Below are 22,310 nucleotides of genomic sequence, written 5' to 3'. Positions count from 1 at the left end.
GTGCTAGTGTATCCATGTCCAAAGACACACAATGTCATATAAACACTGGTGTTGACAAAAAAAAAATTAGATTTGGTTCCTTAAATGCTGAACTTTCAGATCTATACTGATTTTCCTCAATCACAGGAAAAATTAAGACTGATCTTGAATCAGTGGGTTGATAAAGACCGCCCAGTAGTTTTTACATCCTGAGACTGGCTGGGTATCAGGGCTGGAGTACACACTATAGTATCGTGTTTGCATAGTTATAAATATTGCATGGAGCAGCTGACATTACCTCTCAGGATTCCTGTCGGATATTACACCACAACATAATGGCAACATGTCTGCTGATGGATACTGCATACAAATAAGAACAAGGCCAGACATTCAGCAACTACTGCAGTTGCAGTTCAGTGGGAGGGAAAGTGGACACAGACACAGACACACACAGACACACACACAGACACACACACACACACACACACACACACACACACACACACACACACACACACACACACACACACACACACACACACACACACACACACACACACACAGACACAGACACACACACACACCTTATCGCAGCAGTTTTGGGCAGTTTTCCAGTGTGCTATGTCCTCAGCAGAAAGTCCACAAAGCTGTTTATGAAACCTAGGATTTATGACAGCATGGTCGGTACCATACAGTAATTACAGATAGCAACACACTCACACACTCAAACCTAAATGCACAAATACACACATTTATGTAGGAAGTCGTGCACATAAAACGAAATAAATGCAGCTTACTTCACACACACATTCTTATACACAAACACACAGGCATGTAAACTGCTCAGGCTAGTTTTTGTATGGAAACACCCTTTTAAAAGTTTTTCTTTTTGGTTTAACTGACTATGGAAGACCTTTCTCCTCCAATCTATATCCACATCCCTCTGGGGTTAATGGGAATGTTCACAGATGTAGTTTGTAGTAGGTTTTCTTCATATAACTGTTGTGGGCACGTGTGGTATTTTAGACAAGTTTGTGTAAATCATCTCCATTTTTATGTAATCTAACAAATGCATGCACACCAGTGAACTATATCCCTTCTCAGTAAAAAAGAAAACACACACTGAAACACCCAGGTGATGACTGCTGTTTGACTGGTCCACACAGCAGCCTAATGCGAACTGTGACTGGACAAAACCTGGGAGTGAAATGACAAGACTAGATTTCTATTGGTTGGCACTTTTTTTTTCAATAACACAGAGAAATTATTAACATTTACAAACAGTAACATACAGTATACCAGGCAAATACAAAGTAATATGTTTCATAGTGTGAAAAAGCGCAAAGTGGTCTTGGCCTGGAACATCCAAAGAAAACCCTATGAGGCACCTACAAGATGTGCCAAATTCCAGACATCCCCAGTCTAAATTAGAGATTTGGAAAAAAAAAAAAAAAAAAGGGTGGATCCCTCCTGAGTCTTTGGAATTGCTCAAGATGCCCTTTGATAAATGACAAGTGAATCAAGTGAAACAGAAAAAAATAACATGAACAGATATGTGCACATGAAGAAAGCAATTAAATCTTTATGACAATGGCAAAGATCCAAAAGTTGATGACGAGGGACATCCATCCAGGAGTTGTGGCTGAGGTCGGAGCCCCATCTTCATCCTCTGACACTCCCGGTCCTCCCAGAAGCCCCAATCAATACAACCCTAAAAGATGGTCCTGTTAAGACGAGAGTCGGGGAAATGGGGCTTTTTTCCTGTGAGCTAATCTCAGATTGATATTGGCCCCTGAAATGGCTACAAATACATCTGCGTTTGGATATCACTGACTCTTGAGTAAAAAAACTTTCTGCCCTGTGTGCCTAATTGGACCGAGAGAGAGTAGCCTCCAGTAACTCCTCTAACGACTCCGCTCCTTCTAGTTTAGGCTCCACCTTCTCATCTGACTTTTTCTTCTTAGCAGGCAGTTTGCTGGATGAAGGCGCGTCTTCCTGCATCAGCTCTTTGGCCAGGATGTTGGTCACTGCATGACCAGCTCGTCGGTGGTTGGCTGAGAAAGAGAAAGACAGAGTGAGATTATCAAGTAAAGAGACCATAGTAATTTAGAGGTCATGTTTATATCATAACAAATCCATACAGATATGTCAGTGCATGCCATGAAGAGACATATCTGATGTATGTGCAAAAGTATCATATCATATTTTCAGTTAGTCAAACAGCACCACATCCGCAGACAAACATTTTCACCGACTGAACACACAGTCACAAGCATGTGCCTCTGAGAACACCATAGACATGTGTTTTGAATGATAAAACCGAAAATGGAAGCTCCCTTTCTTCCCAACATACACATACATGCATTACAATGACACACAAACACACAAATGGCTTAATGGTGTGGCTGCGTATGTGTGTGGATTAGTGTGGCATCTGGAGCAACTCACTGCTAATGTCAGATTAGACTCAACTAGATCTTGACAAAGTGGGAAACATGAGGAAAAGAGGAAAAAATAAGGTCTATAAGGGACATTTAGAGGAAGAGGGAATGATGGTATGGAGTAATGGCGAGTGTGTAAAAGCAAAAAAAGAAGGTACGACACCATGATGAGAAGGATGATTCATGCCGTGGGAAGATTACAGAGGCAGGGATGAATGAAAATGAGACTAACATGGATGGAGAGATTGAGTCAGAGGAGGAATGAACTGTAAGGAATGTCAGAAGGAAGGAAGTAGTAAAATAGATCAACACCACAAGTGGATTCAGTGAGGAAAGATAAGAGATGCACAGAGAAACACAGCGAGTGTGACAGATTGTGCCCTGAGGATGCTGTCAATTTCATTCTCCTACCCACACACACACACACACACACACACACACACACACACACACACACACACACACACACACACACACACACACACACACACACACACACACACACACACACACACACACTCCTGTGTGGGAGGCCAGGAGCGGCCATTTTAAATTATATAGGTCAGTGGGAGATTGGGTTCGCTGTTATGTTATGCCTGGTGTATGTTAAGAACGTAGACGCTATGAATAAAAGGTTAACATAAGTACAGGACACATGTTCACACGTGTACACATGTTCCTGTTGCTGCTGATGAGAAAACAAAACAAAAAACAGATCAATTCAACAACGTCATGATGCAAAACCAAAAGCAATACACATGCAAATGAACCATGGTAACAAACAACAAACCATTGTTTGACACATGGTTCTGATGGAGCAAAATAAACACACAAACACCAGTTACCGAACAGGACTCCAGAACTAACTGTGACAAAGACACAATTGAGTCTGGGGAGAAAGAGAAAGAGGATTTGGAGATTTAGAGTCATGTTCACAGTTGACTTGTCTTCTTTATATGCAAGCCTCAGCTGGACTGATCAACACAGACAGCTGGGGTGTCAAATTATCATTTCACACAATTTTCTTGGAGAGGCACACAGATTGCTCAGCATCTCTTATAAACACAAATACTTCAGAACACTCTCTCACTCTCTCTCGGTCAGCTCTCAAATATGTCCTCCATATCTATTTTTGTCCCTTTCTAAATCTCTCTCTCTCTCTTACTCATAACTTTCTAATTAGAAATTATGCAAATGACCCCAAAACCGAAAGAAAGAGAGTGCGTCAGTGTGGGTGTTATTCTACGTGTACTGTGCTGAGCTTGTCCCAAAATAAAATCCAACCCACAGAGAAAAGCTCTTCAAAAGGCTGTCAACCCAGCTCCTCTCCTCTCTCATCCTCCTCCACTCCCTCTTGAGAGAAAAGACAGAGAGGAAGAAGCGAGAGGGGGATAAGAGTCAGGATCAGAGGGTTGTTGCATTGGAGGCAGCATGGGAAAAAGATGCATTTAGACAGAAACCTGCAGATTAAAGTAATGACAGGAACATTCTCAGAAATGTGCACATTTTCTCTGGATTTAAATATAGTTAAATTACATTAACTCAACCAGCCTCAGAAGCAAACACAACCCCTAACAGACAGGTTTCACTGACCATACTAAGTTAATTTAAAATATCATACTACATAGATAACACAAGAAATAAATGAAAAGGCAATATTCTATATTGTTGTTATTGTCAACAGGTCCCATGAAAAGACCAAATGTGTGTCTCTCTCAAAAGTTCCAGTCTGTCTTGTCTGTGGCCCTCAGGTCTAATCCTATCTGTACCTACGAGGCCCCCCCAGGAAGTGCCATAGGGCCCCAAAAAACTTCCCACAGACATTTTTGAGCGTCACACCCCACGCAAAATGACTCGTTTCACTATGACAATTGAATCCATTTGGTCCAATTACATTTGTAAAGTCTAGAAGAGCCGCACGATTAAATAATTTAATCCCCATTCAAGTTAGCGGAGTGCTAAACCAGAGGTAGCTAGCACGGCTGGCTGAAGTCCCTAGTGCACGTGCTCTATGGGGGCCACAGTGCTGAAGCAGCCAAGTTACCATCCACTAAAAATCAAATGGAACGATCATGCAGCTCGTAGCTTTCAAGCGAGACTAACACCAGACCAGTCAGATTGAAAACAGTTGTTAAATACTGTATGAAAGGAGCGGTCTAAAGTCTGAGAAAACAATCCTGATAAAGAAACAAAGGATTCAGTGCTTTTGGAACTCGACCCACACTACGTAGGAATGAAAAGTCAGGATATCTCGGCCTCTGCTGCTTCGACTATGACGACTATTTTTATCTGTCTCTTGCAAGCCTCTAAACCTTGTTGAAGTGCAGTACAATAATCCATGGAGTACCCCTTTAACATGTGGCACTACAAAGTTGGAAAACAAGGAAATACTCAGCATGTGTATCCAGAAACTAGCTGTGATGTTGACTAAATGATCCATGCACTTGGCACGAAGCCTGGTGTGTGCAGCAGTAGGAAACGAGACGTCGGGACTCACAACAAAGACTGCTTTTGGGTCTGTTTACTGGTGGGCGTGAGGTTGAATGAGTGTGTTTGTATATTGAGGGTCGATCAGTGGCATAAAGAGTTAAGTGAAATGATCATCTGTAACACATTACACTCCAGGAGACTAAATGACTGCCTGATGAGGGAAAGTACGCTTTATTATACAGAATGTGAGTGTGCTGACCTTGTGAGAAGAAAATACAAAAACAGGGAGAAGAGTGAGGAGAGAATTTGCAATGTGGATGTAGGGCAGCTTGAGATGAGAAGCTAATAAGAACTAGCTCAGTGGAACCTGAATGAACAGAAATTCTGAATGGTGTGATGCCAACTGAAGCAGCCATCTTTATTCTCTGATGTTAACAGTGCCACGACTAGCATGATGGTGTATTTGCAGATGTAGACTGGACCTCCTTCAGTGTCTCCATCTTAGCAGGGAGTCATATCGCCCTCCTCAGGCCACATTGTGTAACACACTGCTGCTCTGCACTAGAGAACTGTGGGAAAGAGTGACGTCATCTGGCACCAATATTGGCTTGTTTGGGTTAGTATTAATGTGCCTTTCATGTCACTGAATGGGCTCAACTGGTGCATATGTGTGGCTTACTGGCATGCCTTACATAAAATTCAATGTCTGTCCGTCTATCTGTCCGTCTATCTGTCCATCTATCTGTCCATCTATCGTGCATTATGCCAATGTTTTTCCTTGTATTCTGTATTGAGCAATTTTAATATATTTTATTTGTTGTGTTTCCATTGATATATATTTCTCCCTTCTAATGTCTAGTCTATTGTCTCAGTAGGTCTTTAGTATGCGTGACATCACCAGTGTTTCAGTAATGACTTGAATGATGAGTGCTCTTCTATTGGTCTGATCTATCTCCTCCTGTGTGTGTGTGTCTTTATGTGTGTTTGTGTGAACATCTGTGACAGCCCAGATCTCTATAGGGGTATTTTTTCTATTTTTGTAGGAGCAGGCCGTCTGCAGAGCCAGCGTGTGCCTCTATTGTTGCTATCCCCTTAATCACCGTCTCTCTGTTGTGATTGGTGCTTTGTCGGCTAGTTGCTATTGCAATTGGTTGTTCTGGCAAGGGTCGTGACCCTGCAGATGGGTCTATAGTGAGTGTTTAGACACATCATTCCTCTACACACAAGTGAAAACTGCTTTAAACACACACAAACACAAATAAGCCTAATGTAGCCAAGCTGACAGTATTCATACGAAAAGGACAGAAACTGTAACTTAATATCTAAAGCAGAGAGCCACAGTGTGATAATGTTTAAAGCCTCTGAACACCCACGCAGACGATTGTAGTTACTCTGGCTGATTAGACCTATGCTCAGGTTTAAAGTGGGCTGGAGTTTAGATGGGAATTTATTAGGTCACAAATCTGTTCTACCAATAAGAATGATACAACTGTAATTTGTCCTGCCCTATCAGGTGCAACAAAGCTAAAAGGAGACTCAGGAAGATGTCAATCAATCAGTCTAAACACACCCACACAGTTCTAGGAAGAGTCAATCCGCCAGATTCACTGAAAACACCTGTATGGGTGTTTAGGGCCTTTAAAAAAACCAAAAAACTATGCAAGGCTGTCTGTCCGCTGGAACATAACGTGTCTGTTTGGGTGCATGCATTGGTATGCAAACATCAATGTGTCTTTGTATCGGCATGCAAGCATGTGGTGTGTGTGTTTTGTCTGTATGAGCATAAAAGGGGGGTAGACAGACGGAGGGTAGACATCTGTGGATACCCCATGCAGTCTGCTCATTACACACACACACACACACACACACACACACACACACACACACACACACACACACACACGAGGTGCAGGTCAAAGGTGAGGAGATATATAGCCTCTGCAGCCTCGTGGCTTTCCATTCAGTCACAATGCCGTGACACAATAAGCATGACAACACACTCAAAAGGCTCTTAGTAGTCCTTTAACACAAAGTTGGTGACGTTTGCAGTCGCCACAGCTGTGCCTAGATAAAAGTAAGAGGAGGGGAAGGTACAGACACACTTTACGTACTAAAAACCAAAACATGCACAATAGTGGTTACTAGCTCCAAACAAAAATAATAAGACCAATGAATGTTTTGTTTTATATCAGCAGATATAAAAATGTTGCCTATATTTTAAGGATACACACTCATAGCATCCTAAAACCATGCTTTTAAAACACATCTACAGTAATATATATTTGAGAGTAATTGCAAGTGTAACTTTTTAAGTGTTCATTTTTGCTTGGCAGAGAGAGTGCCATTATAATGTACTGTAATTAAGGTAGTCATAGAAAGTTGGTAGCAGTTAAAGTTCTGACAACTGACAAACAGTCAAACAGTGATGGTGTTCATTGTATGATGTCACACAGGTCAGCCCCAGAGCACTGATAAAATGCTTAAAAACTTCTAGCAGGTGGTTTCACAATATGTCACGAGTTTGATATACATGTCTGATTTTTCAAATTGTATTCACAAGTTGCAGCCTCTTATGTTGATGGGAATTACTTGTAAATGTATTTGCAACAGGAGATGAATGTACAAATAGTTCAGTAACCAGTATAATGGGTTCGCTACTGTGGCCCAAATTTGGCGTAAGATTATCGACAGATGTAATGTGGTCAGTAGGCAACAGCTCAGGTGTTTGGGGATGAGACACTGTATGCAGTATATTTTACATCCTTTGGTTAAAATCAACATTTCACTGTCATTTGAACCTTTCCAACACCCATGTTCAACTTTTAAATAGATTTTTTACCAATAACTGCAAAACACATATGCATAATAAGCACACTATTATGTTACTGTGACAAAGTTGCAACAAGAGTCTATTTTTACCTGTGGTATTTGTATGTTTCTATTTTGTGGTACATTATGTATACATATGTACTGTTGCCACAATAGGCCACCTTAGAAGTTGTCCTCAAAGCATTTAAAAGCATGGCCGGGTTAGCTCAGTTGGTGGAGCGGGCACACATGTGGAGAGGTTTATTCCTCAACGCAGAAGGTGGTGGGGTTTGGGTCCGACCTGTGACAATTTTCTGCGTGCATTCTCCCTCTCTCTCCCCTTTCATGTCTGGCTATCCATTAAAAGGGAGGAAATGCCCAAAAAATAATAATAATAATAAAAAAAAAAAGCCATGGGAAGACCATTTATTTTGGAACATAATGCACACACTTACATTTTCTCTGCAGCTTGTTAACCTTAAAAGGTCCTATGACATGCTGCTTTTTGGATGCTTTTATATAGGCCTTAATGGTCCCCTAATACTGTATCTGAAGTCTCTTTCCCGAAATTCAACCTTGATGCAGAATTACAGCCACTAGAGCCAGTCCCACAATGAGCTTTTGTTAGGATGTGCTATTTCTGTGTCTGTAGCTTAAATGCTATTTAGGAGGAGAGAGGTGGTGCAAGGTGAAGGTGTGGCCTTGACCAGCTTGTGGCCACGGTTGTAGCTCTATTTCCTCATGGGCGGGCCAAATTCTCTGGACAGCTGTGGGTGGCGGGCAAAGCAGAGAAAGGGGAGGTAACCTTTCCCCTTATGACAACATAAAGGGAAGATTCCAGATCGGCCAATCTGAGCTTTCATTTTCTCAAAGGCGGAGCAGGATACCCAGGGCTCGGTTTACACCTATCACCATTTCTAGCCACTGGGGGACCATAGTCAGGCTGGGGGAACTCATATTAATGTTAAAAAAAAATCTCATGAAGTGAAATTTTCATGCCATGGGACCTTTAAATGTTTGTCAGTCTGCATATTTTTTTTGGATCCTTTGTTGAACTAATATAACAGTGTTTGACAACAAAATAAAGAAAAACTTTGTAATGACATCTAAGGCCCTTATTGAGTTTTCTCTCAACACTCTGCTGTGAGAGAATTGTTGTGTCCTCCTTTAATTGCCCTCCTTTGCTCCCGACTTCATCTGGACCATGCTGATTGTTATTAAACAGGTTTGATCATTTCCTCAACAAACAGAAATTAGACATTACGTATGTTAGTATAGACGGTAATTTGAGATGCCCTCTGATAAAACACCGTATGGGTCTAGCTGATCTGATTGGATGCAACAAGCTGCAGTAGCTTGATAAGCAATATCCTTAAACGTATTATACCTCACATTGTAATTACAACTATAGCATGCTTCAAGAACCCCAACAAAATGGTCATGACCAAAATCTCTTTGTAATTCAGCTTTTGCAGCTTTGTATCATTCCTTTTTTTATTTTCTTATTTCGGAAAAAGACGTGTACGAAATAAGACGTTCAAACTCAGAATTAAGAAGCTACGAGCAGCACCTTAAGGCAGCAAGATTCTTCTACCAGATTAAAAATAGGGCAGAAAGTCTGAGTGATAGCTCTGGGCACTGGTTAATGTAGGACAACCTGTTAGAAATGGGTTCATGCATATTTTTACATTTCCGGAACTAAGAAGAATATGCTTGTTGCCACTTGATTTGTGTTAGAGGGTTGACAAAAACTGTAAAAGGTAACTCTCTGTGTATTACATATGGGCATAAAGGCACTGGTGATTTGACAGACATGAGATAAGTAGATATTTTTTCACATTTTAGAGGAACTCTAAATATATAATATATAATGCTTCATTACATTTAACATTAATACCCTCGATGTATTATCATGTCCTACATGAAAACCGGCATCTTGACACTAATGTTATTCCCGATTAATACTCCAGTTACCTTAAATGCAGAACCAATTAGCCTAAGCACCTGTTTTTAATGTAGGTAATTATGTCGGGATATCAGGCAACTCAAACTCCTCTGTTAATGTGTGGCTTCATTGTGATGCTGTATTCCCATGACCCCTCCACTGCTTTGCTTATTTATAGATCCTTCAAGCAGATGAACCTTTGTTATGTGTTGGCAGGCGCATTACGTGACATCTGATCAGTAATATCATTGAACAGAAGAGTTAAAATCAATTGTATTTTAACTGCATGGAAAAGTAATTAGAGTGAGATTAGATAAGCAACTGGTTAAACTAGTTAGGGCCTTAGGGCTAGTTAAATAGCATATCTCTCAATCAGTGAGCGGTGGAGAGATGAGGAAACATCTCTTTTTCCTAGAGCTGTGGTTCCTTGATATTGTGTTGTGTTACTATAACGGGCACAGAACAAATGAAGTCTGATTTGTATCCACTTTTCTGTTCTGTATGCAGCAAACTGTATTGATGTATTACAAATTATGAAATAAACACTAAAAATACTCTGCTTGCATACATGAGCTAGATAGAGGAGTGTTTTTAGTCTGTTCATACAGGCCGCCTGTGGCCACAGTACAGCCAGAGACAGGATGTCTCTCCTACTTCAGCTCCACTAAATTAAGACCTCTGACTCAACCAACCAGCCAAAGACACGCTCCTTTTGTGTGGATAAAGGACTTCCCGGGTGTACAAAGCAAAGTGGGTAACTGAAAAGGAGCAGCCTTTAAACATAAGTGAATAAAATATAAACTCCTAACAAAGCTAAGATTGCCTTAAGACCACAGCAGGGCTTCACCCCCACCTCAGCCATGGAAAACTATGAACTTTGGCATAAGAAAACAAAAATGACAAGACGGAGGGAATAGAGACAGGGAGGAGGCACCGAGCAGAGTTGTGATACATACAGCCACTTATATTTTCCTTCTCTTTCCTCCCACAGACAAGTGTGCATAGGATGTGTCTCTCTCTCTCTCTCTCTCTCTCTCTCTCTAACACACATGTTAAGGTATTTCCTGTTAGGAATCTGAGGTGGCCAAACTGTATTATGGGTGACTGACTGAGCCCTCAAGTGGGCCCCATTTTCTCTCTTACAGTGCTCCTGCTTCTCCTTCCATTTCCTCTTTTCACTGTTCTCTCAGTCAGTTTAGTGGTGATGAGCCCGAGCTGTTTGTGATTAAAGAAAGTTTGCTGCGATTTTCTCAGTGTGACTTAGTGGACCACTGAGGACCACTTGTTACAATGCCAGTTTAATTGCGTTGGACAATTACTGTTAACTGGCTACATACATGCATTTAGTGACTGAAAGAAAAAAAAAGAAAGAATGGAAGATGAAAGACGTAAAAAAGAAAGAAAATAAGAATGCAGTCTACCCTCCGGCTCTGTGCTATTCCACTCTGGAGCACGGCTTCACATCTGGCTTCTATTGAGGGAGGTATTGGGTTGCACACGCTCGTCCCCAGCCTCTCTTATGTGTGAATACTCAACCCACACATGGATGCATGTGAACAAACACACATGCAGGCTCTCTCTCTCAGTTAATGGGCACCGGACACTTTCCCGCTCACATGGTTACACACAAGTTTCCTAACACAAGGTATCGTATTACAAAGTTACAACAGCTCAAACTGCCTCATTTTCATTTTTATGGTCTTACCAGGACACATTTTCCAAAAAATGTGGTACATGTACAATTTAGAAGAGAAAACAAAAAGGAGGGACAGAAATACTCTCCAATAAGTGAATGTAACTGGATTGGCCAGTGGGACACACAGCAGAATAAGTAACTAACCAGATTACGAGCCGGTTTCTATGAGCTTACCGACTGAACAACATGGCCTAAATGACAATCAATACAGACTAGGGCTGGGCGATATGGTTGAAAACTGTATCACGATATAAGTTTTTCATATCGGTCGATATCGATAATTATTGATATTTTTTATGACCTATTTAAAATAAGGACCAGGAGAAAAATATATTAAATTTAAACATTTTTATTTTAAACTTAACCCTGCTCTGATTATAATCCCCTCAGTTATAAAAGCAGAAATGTCAACACAACCATGGAAAACACTCAAATAATTCAAATGTAAACAGGTCTAAAATCACAATGAACACTTAACAATTATCTCTTAACATTAAGGTGCAAAATTAAAGAATAAGTAAGAAGTGCTTAATAAAGTGTCATAAAATAGTGCAAAGTGTCAGCTAAATATAAGAAACCTGAGAAGGAACTATTTTCTGCAGGTTTAGTGCTAAGTTGGTAACCTGGCTTCTGGACAGTGCTCAGCATGTCTGCCTTCGTTATTTCTTTGTAGCGTTTAGTAAGGCGCTGATGCAGAGTACCTCTCCATGGCGGTCTGCTGCTTGTGCGGTGTAGCAGCTGCAAATGTTGTTGGACGTTGATGGCGAATACGGCTGTGCTCGAAAGTGTGAGCGCGGCTAAAGTGGTAAAACAAGTTTATGGTATTACCAGTGTTGGTCTGATTTACATTGGTCTGACTACGGTCAGACTTATAAAATCCCCAAAACTGCCATACTGACTTTTCCTGTTTTATCAACGATTTACCTCGCTCGCTGCGGCACTCACTTTCCACTCCACGCCGGTTCTGTTATTGAAGAACACGAGACAGCGATGTGGCGCAACCAAACTTGATACTGTTACATGATTGGCTGTTAGAGTGTCACTCCCCACGTTGCTAGGTTGCCAGAGAGTGAGGGCCTTTGTTCATGCAATCAAACTTGATTCACAACCTCTGGTTTCTTCTGATGAAGAAAAACAAGTTATCGAACGTTTTATCGACCGCATTTTCTATTGATATTGATTATGTGTCTATCGCGATACATATCGTTATCGTTTTATCGCCCAGCCCTAATACAGACTGGATTTGGGCTGAGGAGTAAGTCCTCATATACAGGACATGGACTTCTGGCAGGCTCAGTAATGACCAAAATATTCATATTTTTTTGTTCCAAGATAAAATAAAACAAATATTTTGATTTAAATGATTTTGACACTGTAGATTTTATGATATATTTTCAGTGAGCTGGGGTTTCAAACCCTACCATAAAACCTTTTGAAAAAGGTGTCTACTGTTTTTGAAAAAAAATTGCATTTTAGACCATGACTGGCTTCTCAACTTGTAACTTCACAAAATCATACTGATATGTACATGTCTCATTTAAGGTGAGCACAGGAACTTTCCCTCTTCAGAAGATTAATTCTGGTGTCAAACTCTGCACAGGCATCACTGTATGTGAAGTAACAATACTTTAATGATTCATATTTTCTTCATATTTTAGCCAGTTGTTCATTTTTATCGCCCTATTGCCCTCCCACTGATGCCACTTCCTTAAACTTTATACCCACAGTATGGTTTATCCTCCTTAGCTCTACATTCATATTTGTCCTATATTTTCCACAACCACACCCTCACCAGTTGTTCCTCTCTTAAGTGTCCTGATGCCCACACCCTCCCTCTTCTTTTGTTGTTGTGCCAGCCATTGGTGGAATTGGCTTTGCCCCCCTGTAGCCATGGCCAGAGAATACAACCACAACCCACAGTCTCTGAGCCGTGCAACAGATGGAACAGAGACATGGGGAACACAAACAAGTCTGTTGTTGTGTGTTGACAGAAGCATAGAGACAGAGAGGAAGAGAAATGGAACACATTTGTCTCATTCAGTATAGTACGCATACCACTAATGTATGTATGAAAGGAAACAGAAATCTGTAAATAAAGTAAGACGTGAAACTTTGATACATCTGCATGTTTTGTGAAGATATACGGCTCTGCTTGTGTACAAGTACCTGCTTGCCGTGGTCCTCTCTTTCTCCTGAAAGCAGCGCCGGACTGCAGCGCCTCCAACAGGCCATCCATGATACCAGTTTCATCATCCTCTGTAAACATAACAGCAAAACATCAGCAACGCATCAACAAACGCTGGATTAAATCAACATTTGGAGTCTTAACTTTTAATCATGTCATACACACGCAACTCTATTATTGCAACCATGTTATTTTCAATCAATACAACCCTGACATATACACTTATTTTCTTTCCCAACAACAGTAGAGGGATTGGTGGTTTTTCTATAACCTCTACCTAACTTTATTTCTCTCAGCTACGCCAACACACATGTGGGCAGGGAGGTTATTTACCAGCCACGTGGCCATGTGGGCAAATTAGCTACATTAACCCAGATAGGCAGTGACCTAGTTCAGCTACTGTCTCTGCTAAGGGCTACACACTACACTTTCAGGGAGGTAACCTCTATAACACACACACACACACACACACAATTAAAGCCAAGTATGCTGACTGGAAAGGTACAATCTGTGTACAGGTACAGTTTGTATTGGTGGTCTTGGTGTTTGTTTACACGAACAGTGTTTGTCTGGTAGTCTTAAATGAGGGATCAGGGGAGGGGCAAATAAGAGGGGGAAAAGAGGGGGGGGGGTACTCCATGGCAATGTTGCTGTGTGTACAAGTGTGTGAGTGTTGTCATGATTGTTTTGTGGGCAGGATTCAGTGGCACAGCTCAGCGCTCAGGCAGATGGTTTTAATTAGTTTTATTTGAATCTAAAAAGAGAGACAGAGGGGTCTGGAAAAGGGGGTAGTGAGGTTGGGGGTTAAAGGTTTATGTCGTCACCTACCCAACCCCCGAACACGAACACACGCACACACAAATTCTGCAGTAAGCCATGAAGCAGATGGCCTGTAGTCTCGCCTGTCATGTCAGAGAAAGTCTCCACACACTCCACAGGCCTTCCACAGCTCACATACACCCCTCAATGTCCATGTCCTGGAACTGCACAGATTGACTAGAATGAAATAGGCCACGTTTTTCTCCTTCCGGGGAAACACATCTGGCCCATATCCACTCATCCACCCATATAATCACATGGTTGGCTTAAACTACTGGTGCAAGCACACAGATACACACATCTATTTGTGAAAATGTACTGGACGCAATACAGGGACCAAACAATGACCTGAAACAGGCTTACTGGTAACAGAGTGAACTCCCAACTAAAACTAGAATGTCCTACGGCCAGTGCACTGTATAGCATTATAGATACAGCTCTATAGTGTTTTTGTGTGAGGGTGGCCTTGGGAAACACTAGATCATAAAGCCAAGTATTAAAGTCTTCTTTATCAAAGGGAAGCTTTACAATGTTGTGTTTGTTAGTGATTAGTAATAGGGCTAATAATGGGGGGAAACCCACTTGTGGTTCAATCACTTATTGATAAGCATGTGCTCTTGTTACATTCACATGATTTTGGTGTGGAACACATATCTGGTTAATGGTGTTATTATTGAGAATCAATATATCATCAATATCGAAATGGCATCAAAACTGTGGTAGCAATATCAGACTCAGGACAACAATGGCATAGATTGGGAGCAGCACAAACATGCACACCCTTCACACACACAACTACAGTGCACGAAACAAACTGCAACGGATTGCCTGGAGCAAGTAAGAACATAAGACGGATTAATTAGTGTAACAGCATTAGATCGTGAGCTCTTAAAGATGTCTCTTTGGATCTGATCTACATTGGATGCACACACACATTGACAGGTTCTATATGGCGTGCGCGTGCACACACACACACACACACACACACACACACACACACACACACACACACACACACACACACACACACACACACACACACACACACACACACACACACACACACACACACACACACACACACACACACACACACACACACACACGCATGGAGCAGTAGCACCCCTAATGGACATTCACACAATAACAGATGACAGGACATCAATAGAAATATTTAGAGAGGAGTAACAACACACACGGAGAAAAGGTAAAAGAGTATGAGAAAGAAAAACTGTATTCAAGTGGGTTAGTGACTGGATTTCTATATTCCTAATGTGCCATGATCGTGTCCCTCTCTCACAGTGGCCTGGAGTGAGGCAGGCTACAAAGGCTTATCACATCTCATCCCCCCTCTCACCATGTGCTTTTCTCCTCTCCTCCTCTTAACAGAGACAAGAACATAGTCTAATCCTCAAGAGAGCATCTGCTGCCCTACTCTTCTCCTACCCCTCCCCCACACTACTCCCTCACTTGCTCTTTGTGTAGAGCACGAGCACTCCTAGTGGCAGTTCCCATACCAGCATCTGTGTGGGTGTGTTAACCACACATGCGCACACCCTTTGCCACACAGCGTCACACAATCTTTTACAGACGGTACTGACACCTAGCTGTAGAAATGAGGAAAAAGCCAGCTGCTAAGTAGTCTGGCATCTTTCCAAAGATAATTGTATGACAGCCAGGGATGTATTTTTCATTACAGTAGTAGACAATATTATCAGATCAAATTAGAGTAAAGATCTTACTTAAAGCACAGATGGTGAATGTGGACTTTTGGGTGTGGCAGTCTGTTACTTTGATTACTGAACTTTGTTTTATTAAAGCCAAATAAAGCAAAGTAATAGGACTTAATGTTTAGATGATCAAAAGATGAAATAAGTAATAATCTACAATGAATTTAGAAGGATCAGTTAGTCACAATAATTATCATCACATGCTTAACACATGTGCAAAGTAAGGCCCCAGTGAGTGAGCGTCTGTATGTCTGACTGACTCACACAGGAATGACAAGGCCACAAAGTGCAAACACACAGTGACCTTCCGGGGTTAACCAACAACTGGGATATAATGTTTACGAAGAGACAGAAAGTGAGAAAGAGGAACATTCAGAGGATTCATGAGAAAGTGAGGGTGTGTGAGTTGATAGGTGGGGAGTTGAGAAAAAAAAAAAACGGAACAAAGAAGATGTGAGCGTGCAAAAGTGTAGCTGCTGAAAACAACCTTGATGATGGTTATAAACAAATACAGAACAAAGACCAGGTGTGTGTATGTCAAATTTGTGTGTGGTTGAATTTAAATAGGGGGGTGTTGAATGACTCCCGGCTACATGGGCAGTCAAATATGCCACCTGTATGTAAATGATCTCTAGCACACACACCCCTTTGATGCACTATTATGTTCCATTGGCGCATGCCTCTAGAGGTATGACATTTGACTTGCTTACTTTCCACCACAAAATGTCTGCTCCATACTTTAAACACAGAGACAACATATTCCAAGTGGAGCCTTGATGCTTGCTGTGTCTTTAAGTGCCCTTTAAATGAACGACAGGGGAGGGAAAGGAAAAAAGAAGAGGGAGTGATGGAACAAAAGCAAGAAAGAGAGGAGAAGCCAGCTGGAACATGTACCACTAGGAGAAAGGCCAGAAAGAAAGAAAGAAAGAAAGAAAGACAAACAGACACACACAAAGCAAGCTTTTTGGCCAAAGCAAGGGTTTTCCAACACATAGGCAAAGAAAAACAAAAAACATTCACAAGAAAAAAGACATTTTGTGACACACAGACAGGCTGTAGAATATTTTGACTGTTGAGTCCCAGGAGAACATGACTGGAGACAGAGTGAGAAGGAATGTACTGAAACTAGGTCACTGTCTGAGAGTAGTGGGGAAAAGTGCCTGTGCATAAATGTGTGTCTGCAAGGCAGGATTTGAGAGTTAACTGTGTGTATAGGAGGATGAGTGAGTGAGAATGTGTGTGCGTGCGTGCGTGCGTGCGTGTGTGTGTGTGTGTGTGTGTGTGTGTGTGTGTGTGTTTACACACAGGACAACATGCTGCTAGCATCTCATAGAAGAGTGTAAATATGTTTTTGGTGATAAAGAGATTTAGGCATCATTTCAGTTCTCTTTTATGGAGGCAAATCCCTCATTCACCAGAGGAGTGAAAGAGGTCAGGGGGCTCCTTATATACATCCTTGTGCTCACTTTCTGTGGAGCATATTGTTACTACCTTACTTAAAAATACAGGTCATCAACATTAGATTAACTCTGGTCCATAAATACTGGTGGGTGGTTCTTACACACAGACAAAGACACACATACAAATATTCCACAGAAGCGTGGACTCTGACTGCCCCCAACTGGAATCTGAGGGAAATACAAACTGAGAGTAGTGCCGTGTTTCTCTCTCACGCAGTCACACACACAGGTAAACAGATATGATCCAGCAATTGTGACCTGTGTTGATGTCAAGAAGCTGGCTCTTCTTGAGTTTCTCCTCCTTCTCCTTCTCTGCCTTTTCCCTGGCCAGCTTGGCCCTCTTGAGCTTCTCTTCCGCCTCCTTCCTCTTCTGATTCTCCTTTACTGCTTGCTGGTGAGGTAACAAAGAGAAAAGGATATCACACAGTGTATGTACGCAAATTAAGATCAAGTGTTTGGTGTGGATAACTCCGTGTGAAAAGTATGAATGTGATTTTGAAAACAAAATTCAAGAAGACAGATGTATGATGGAACTGATTGATATTTGTGTATGTAAACATAACTTCAAACCAATTGGATGGCAGTTATCCACAGCAATTGGCAAAACAAGTTACCTCCTGTGGGAGCCCTCACGAACAGGCACATTTACAGTTGATGTGTCAACTGACAACATAATGGAGTCGCTCTCTTTCATTATTATGTCAATACAAACAGGTGTGCAGCCGTTTTTTTTCTCTTCCTGGTTTGACACTTTCATCTTTCCCTCTTACATGTATTTAATGTTTTTCGACTCCACTTGTGTGTACGTATATCTTTGCACTTTATGTATAAGAGTTTGCGTAGTTGTAATTTGCGGATGGTGGGTAAAGACTGAAAACCACACCTGCAGATCAGACTTAGCGTTAGTTCATTCACATGCATAAAAAACACACCTGGAACATGTTTTTAAAGGTGTTGAGGTCCCCAAAGAATTCCTCTACGGACATTTTTCTCGGGTCAAAGACAAAGTACTCTCCCAGGTCGGAATATTGCTTCTCCATATTCTTATGCAGTAGATCCAGCTTCTCAAACTGCTCATTGGCAGTACCCACAAAAATGTAGAAACATGGTGTTAAGGAATAAAGAACATACATCAAGACATCAAGGTGACAGGTCATAAAGATCTATTGAATTTTGATATAAACAGACTGTTGCTGAATAATTATATGACATATGTAACTGAATGAAGAGGATATGGTCATCTTCTCCACAAACAGGTCCATGTCATTCTGTGGAGGAGGGAAGGTTTCCAGATCTTTTTCCAGGCTCTTGATCTGACGGCCCATCAGCTCAAGGTTCTTCTGAATTGTCTCTGCAGAAACTGCAGGAAAAACATTCATGATGCAGAACACGTAGCTTATAATGGACTATTGTTTTTTTCATATGACTACAACAATGACAGCTCACTGTACTAATAAAGATGCATGTGATGTGTAACCAGGCATTGTCAAGCATGATACTATGTAGGGATGGAGATGTATAGACATCAGTTGGGATGCCTCATGTACCTCTGCTGGCCTTTTCCACATGGATGAGCTCGTCTGTAAAGCTCATGACCTCTGGATACTGCTCCTTGCACACATCAGCGAGGAAATGGAGCAGTGTCTGCTTCAGATCAGCTGATTTGGTGTCACGCAGCTAATTGGGAGAAGGATTGATTTAAAAAATGGCACACTGAAAAAGCAACCAATCAAAAGTATTTAATGTCTGTTTCAGATATGTGGTAAATGGATATGCAAGCAAGATAAGGGTTTCCAAATTTCCAGCATTTATGCACTCTCGCCCATGTTGCCAATTCCACATTATGAAAGATAGAAATACAATAAAATGAATAGTAAAGACCACTGTTGTTACACTAACTTGGTGTAGCATCATTGTACTGATGAAAACATTATGGGGCCATCTGTACATGTTCAAATCTATGTTATATATCCTACATACCTAAAACTAATATTAAAAAGACATAGGGGAAAACCTTTGCATGTTATTGTCTATGTACATGTGTTTTTACTTCACTCAACTAGAATATAGAATAATATGGCACAGGAAGAGATTATGCTATTGTTTTTGTTTAGTATGAGACTACAATTCAGTGTTGAAAATAGCTGAAGCCTAGCATAGCAAAGACCTGGAGAGTGAATTGATTTAGTGTTTGCTGTCACTGTGATTACACTGCAGGTATAGGGCACCGTTAAGGTGAATGCTTTACTCTAATGGGACTTATGTAATTTACTATACGTCAGCATTTTCACTCACACTTGACCTCCAAGAAGTACACAAAGGTAAGACTAAAGGCCTTTTTAGTGTGTGTGTGTGTGTGTGTGTGTGTGTGTGTGTGTGTGTGTGTGTGTGTGTGTGTGTGTGTACACACTATGCCTACAACTCATTTTACCTTGCACAGGTATGATATGGAGAAACCAAATGCATTTCCATTGCGCGAGCCAGCATTCATATAGTTTCCGACAAGGAGGATGATCTCGAGCAGCTTGGTGAAATTCTGGCTTTTACAAAGCTCCTCACAGGCTGCTGTCACAGACACTACATCTGGCTTGATGTTGTTCAGCTGCTCCTCAAACTGCAGCTTGAACAGGATGGCCTGAAGCCGTGGCATCAGCCGCTTCACGCCGGACATCTGGAGAGAGAAAAGAGGGACCCATTGCTGGTATGTTTGTTGCCACATAGATTGTGTGTGTGTGTGTGTAGTTATGGGTGAGTAAAGGGGATTTCATTCATTACTCACATCTTCCACAGTTGAACAAAGCGGTCTGTGTTTAACAGCATTAGGATTTTCCGTGTCTAATATATTGATAACGGTATGACTCTTTCTCAGTAATTCAACATTTTCTATGCCTCATGTGCCATTACACTAAATACCCTGCAATGTTTAGTCTAGCTTAGCTAGGAATTCAAACTATACAGATTTTACAAAATGCAAAATTGTCTGTTTTGTGTTTGTTTTCATTTGTGTGCGCGTAAGTTTTCTTACCACTACTCCAAACTGCTCAGACTCAGCCAAGTCATCATATTCATCCTTCATCTCACCAAGGACACTCAGCTGCTCTGTTGCTGGTAGTAGTTTGATCAGGTTCTATATGACAATGAGAGCAAAATATACAAACTATTCAGGATCTGGAGACACTTATGTTTGTGCCACTTACATGTGTCCAAAACTACTCCTTAAGAAAGACATGGGTCTAAACAAAACACAAAGACCGATTAATTGACCCGTGACAGGAAATTCGTCTGCGGGGTATATCACTGTGAAGGACAATCAGATGCAGATTCAGCTAATAAGCAGTAGCTTTGAATCGGAATCAGCTTTAATAGCTAAGTAACTGTGTACACATACAAGCAAAATGACATTTGTGTGAAGAATCTTGAAGATTGTGTGTTCTTCTGCAACTGTGATGCCCATCTTACACTGCCAGGTCTCTCTTATAAAAGAGATAATGTATCTCAAGTTAAATAAAGGTTACATAAAATGGCTTGCTGTCACCAGAATATACTATGAGCTCAATAAACATTTCTCCTCTTCGTTATAGTCGCTCACAATTCTACAAACAGCTAATACACATAAAACTGATCTAGTCTGAAAAGGACCCCAGAGATAAATACAAGGAAAACTAACTTTTCATGGCCTACACCATACTGTTAGAACAGTAATAAATGGTTGCTCTAACAGAAACATATATACTCAAACAGCAGCAGATCTGAGCTTTGTACCTGAACCATGGACTCTGTGATGACCTTCTCATTAACCTCCAGGATGGCAATCTTGATCTCCTCATACGGGAGACGGAACGATCCCAGGAAAATGGCTGTATGAGCAAACACAATGAACAGCACTTACTAAAATCCATTAAGAATTTAGTTAAACACACTTTATTGTTGGCATTTCAATAAAGGTGTAACGCATTTAAAGAGCAGTGTCATTGGTGTGGGGGTATCAGGCTTTTAAACAGATTGTAACAGACTTACAAAGGTTCTGTGAACACTTGGAGTCGAGGATCTTTAGTTCCTTCACCTTCTTTTTCTGTGCCGGCTTATTTTCATCTCCGCCGTCCTGCTCCTTTTTGGCTGGAGAGGTGGAGAGAGAAATGGGGAGGGTGGTGGAAGTATTCAGAGGACAGAAGAACGAGATGACTGTTAGAAATTGCATTTTTTTGGTAACTTTAACGTCAGATGAGTAGTACAGCTGGATATGAAAAGAAAGTACAGTATGTTGGAAAGAAGGACAGTAGTAAATGCAGTGGGTTCTGTAATAGAGAGAGAAGTGGATAAGAGGGATGGATAGAGAGCCTATGTGATGCTATAAAGACTGACAGACTTGGCATGGCCTTCACTTTTTTCCATTTCATCCCAACTGTATGGTGTCATGGAGGCGTTAGGATTATTGTATCAGTAGCCTTGGGTATGACGGAACTGCTATGAAATGGCTCTAACACTGGGGGGAAAACATCTCTGGTGTGTGTGGGCCTGGTAAATACGGTTGGACGTTTGTCAGCTGTAAGGCATTTAGAGTTTGCAATCAGCTTACACACATGCATATACAGTACATTCTATCACAAGCACACACTTGACAGAAACACTTCACATTAACTCGTCCTGACAAGGTCAGGATTGAAACTGTAAGGATGTGTCAGTGTGTGGAGGTGAATGTGCACTGGATGAGAATTAGGAGTGAAAGATGAACAAGCACATGGGTTTGACCACATGATAGCCCACTGTACACAGCCACATCCGATCTGAGGTCAGCAGAGCACTGGATGTCACAGCTG

The 22,310-nt window shown here is 41.3% G+C and overlaps 1 protein-coding gene across 2 annotated transcripts in view; it reads right to left on the bottom strand.

Moving 5' to 3' along the window:
* Window positions 1-759: 759 nt before the first annotated feature.
* diaph1 (diaphanous related formin 1) overlaps window positions 760-22,310 on the bottom strand; it is a 112,359-nt gene continuing 90,808 nt past the window's right edge. For both annotated transcript variants that reach the window (XM_028588709.1, XM_028588710.1), the window contains 10 exons: window positions 21,511-21,609; window positions 21,256-21,350; window positions 20,519-20,620; window positions 19,925-20,164; window positions 19,041-19,170; window positions 18,729-18,853; window positions 18,426-18,590; window positions 17,752-17,884; window positions 13,466-13,555; window positions 760-2,033 (listed from right to left, as the gene is read on the bottom strand). In XM_028588709.1, coding sequence (XP_028444510.1) covers window positions 1,846-2,033; window positions 13,466-13,555; window positions 17,752-17,884; window positions 18,426-18,590; window positions 18,729-18,853; window positions 19,041-19,170; window positions 19,925-20,164; window positions 20,519-20,620; window positions 21,256-21,350; window positions 21,511-21,609 — 1,367 coding nt within the window. In that variant the 3' untranslated portion in view covers window positions 760-1,845. The remainder of the gene's footprint in view (window positions 2,034-13,465; window positions 13,556-17,751; window positions 17,885-18,425; window positions 18,591-18,728; window positions 18,854-19,040; window positions 19,171-19,924; window positions 20,165-20,518; window positions 20,621-21,255; window positions 21,351-21,510; window positions 21,610-22,310) is intronic.

The sequence above is a fragment of the Perca flavescens genome, chromosome 10 (assembly GCF_004354835.1).
Source record: "Perca flavescens isolate YP-PL-M2 chromosome 10, PFLA_1.0, whole genome shotgun sequence".
Classification (NCBI taxonomy): domain Eukaryota; kingdom Metazoa; phylum Chordata; class Actinopteri; order Perciformes; family Percidae; genus Perca; species Perca flavescens.
Note: the sequence above shows the minus strand (reverse complement) of the source record. Positions and strands in the feature narration are given on the sequence as shown.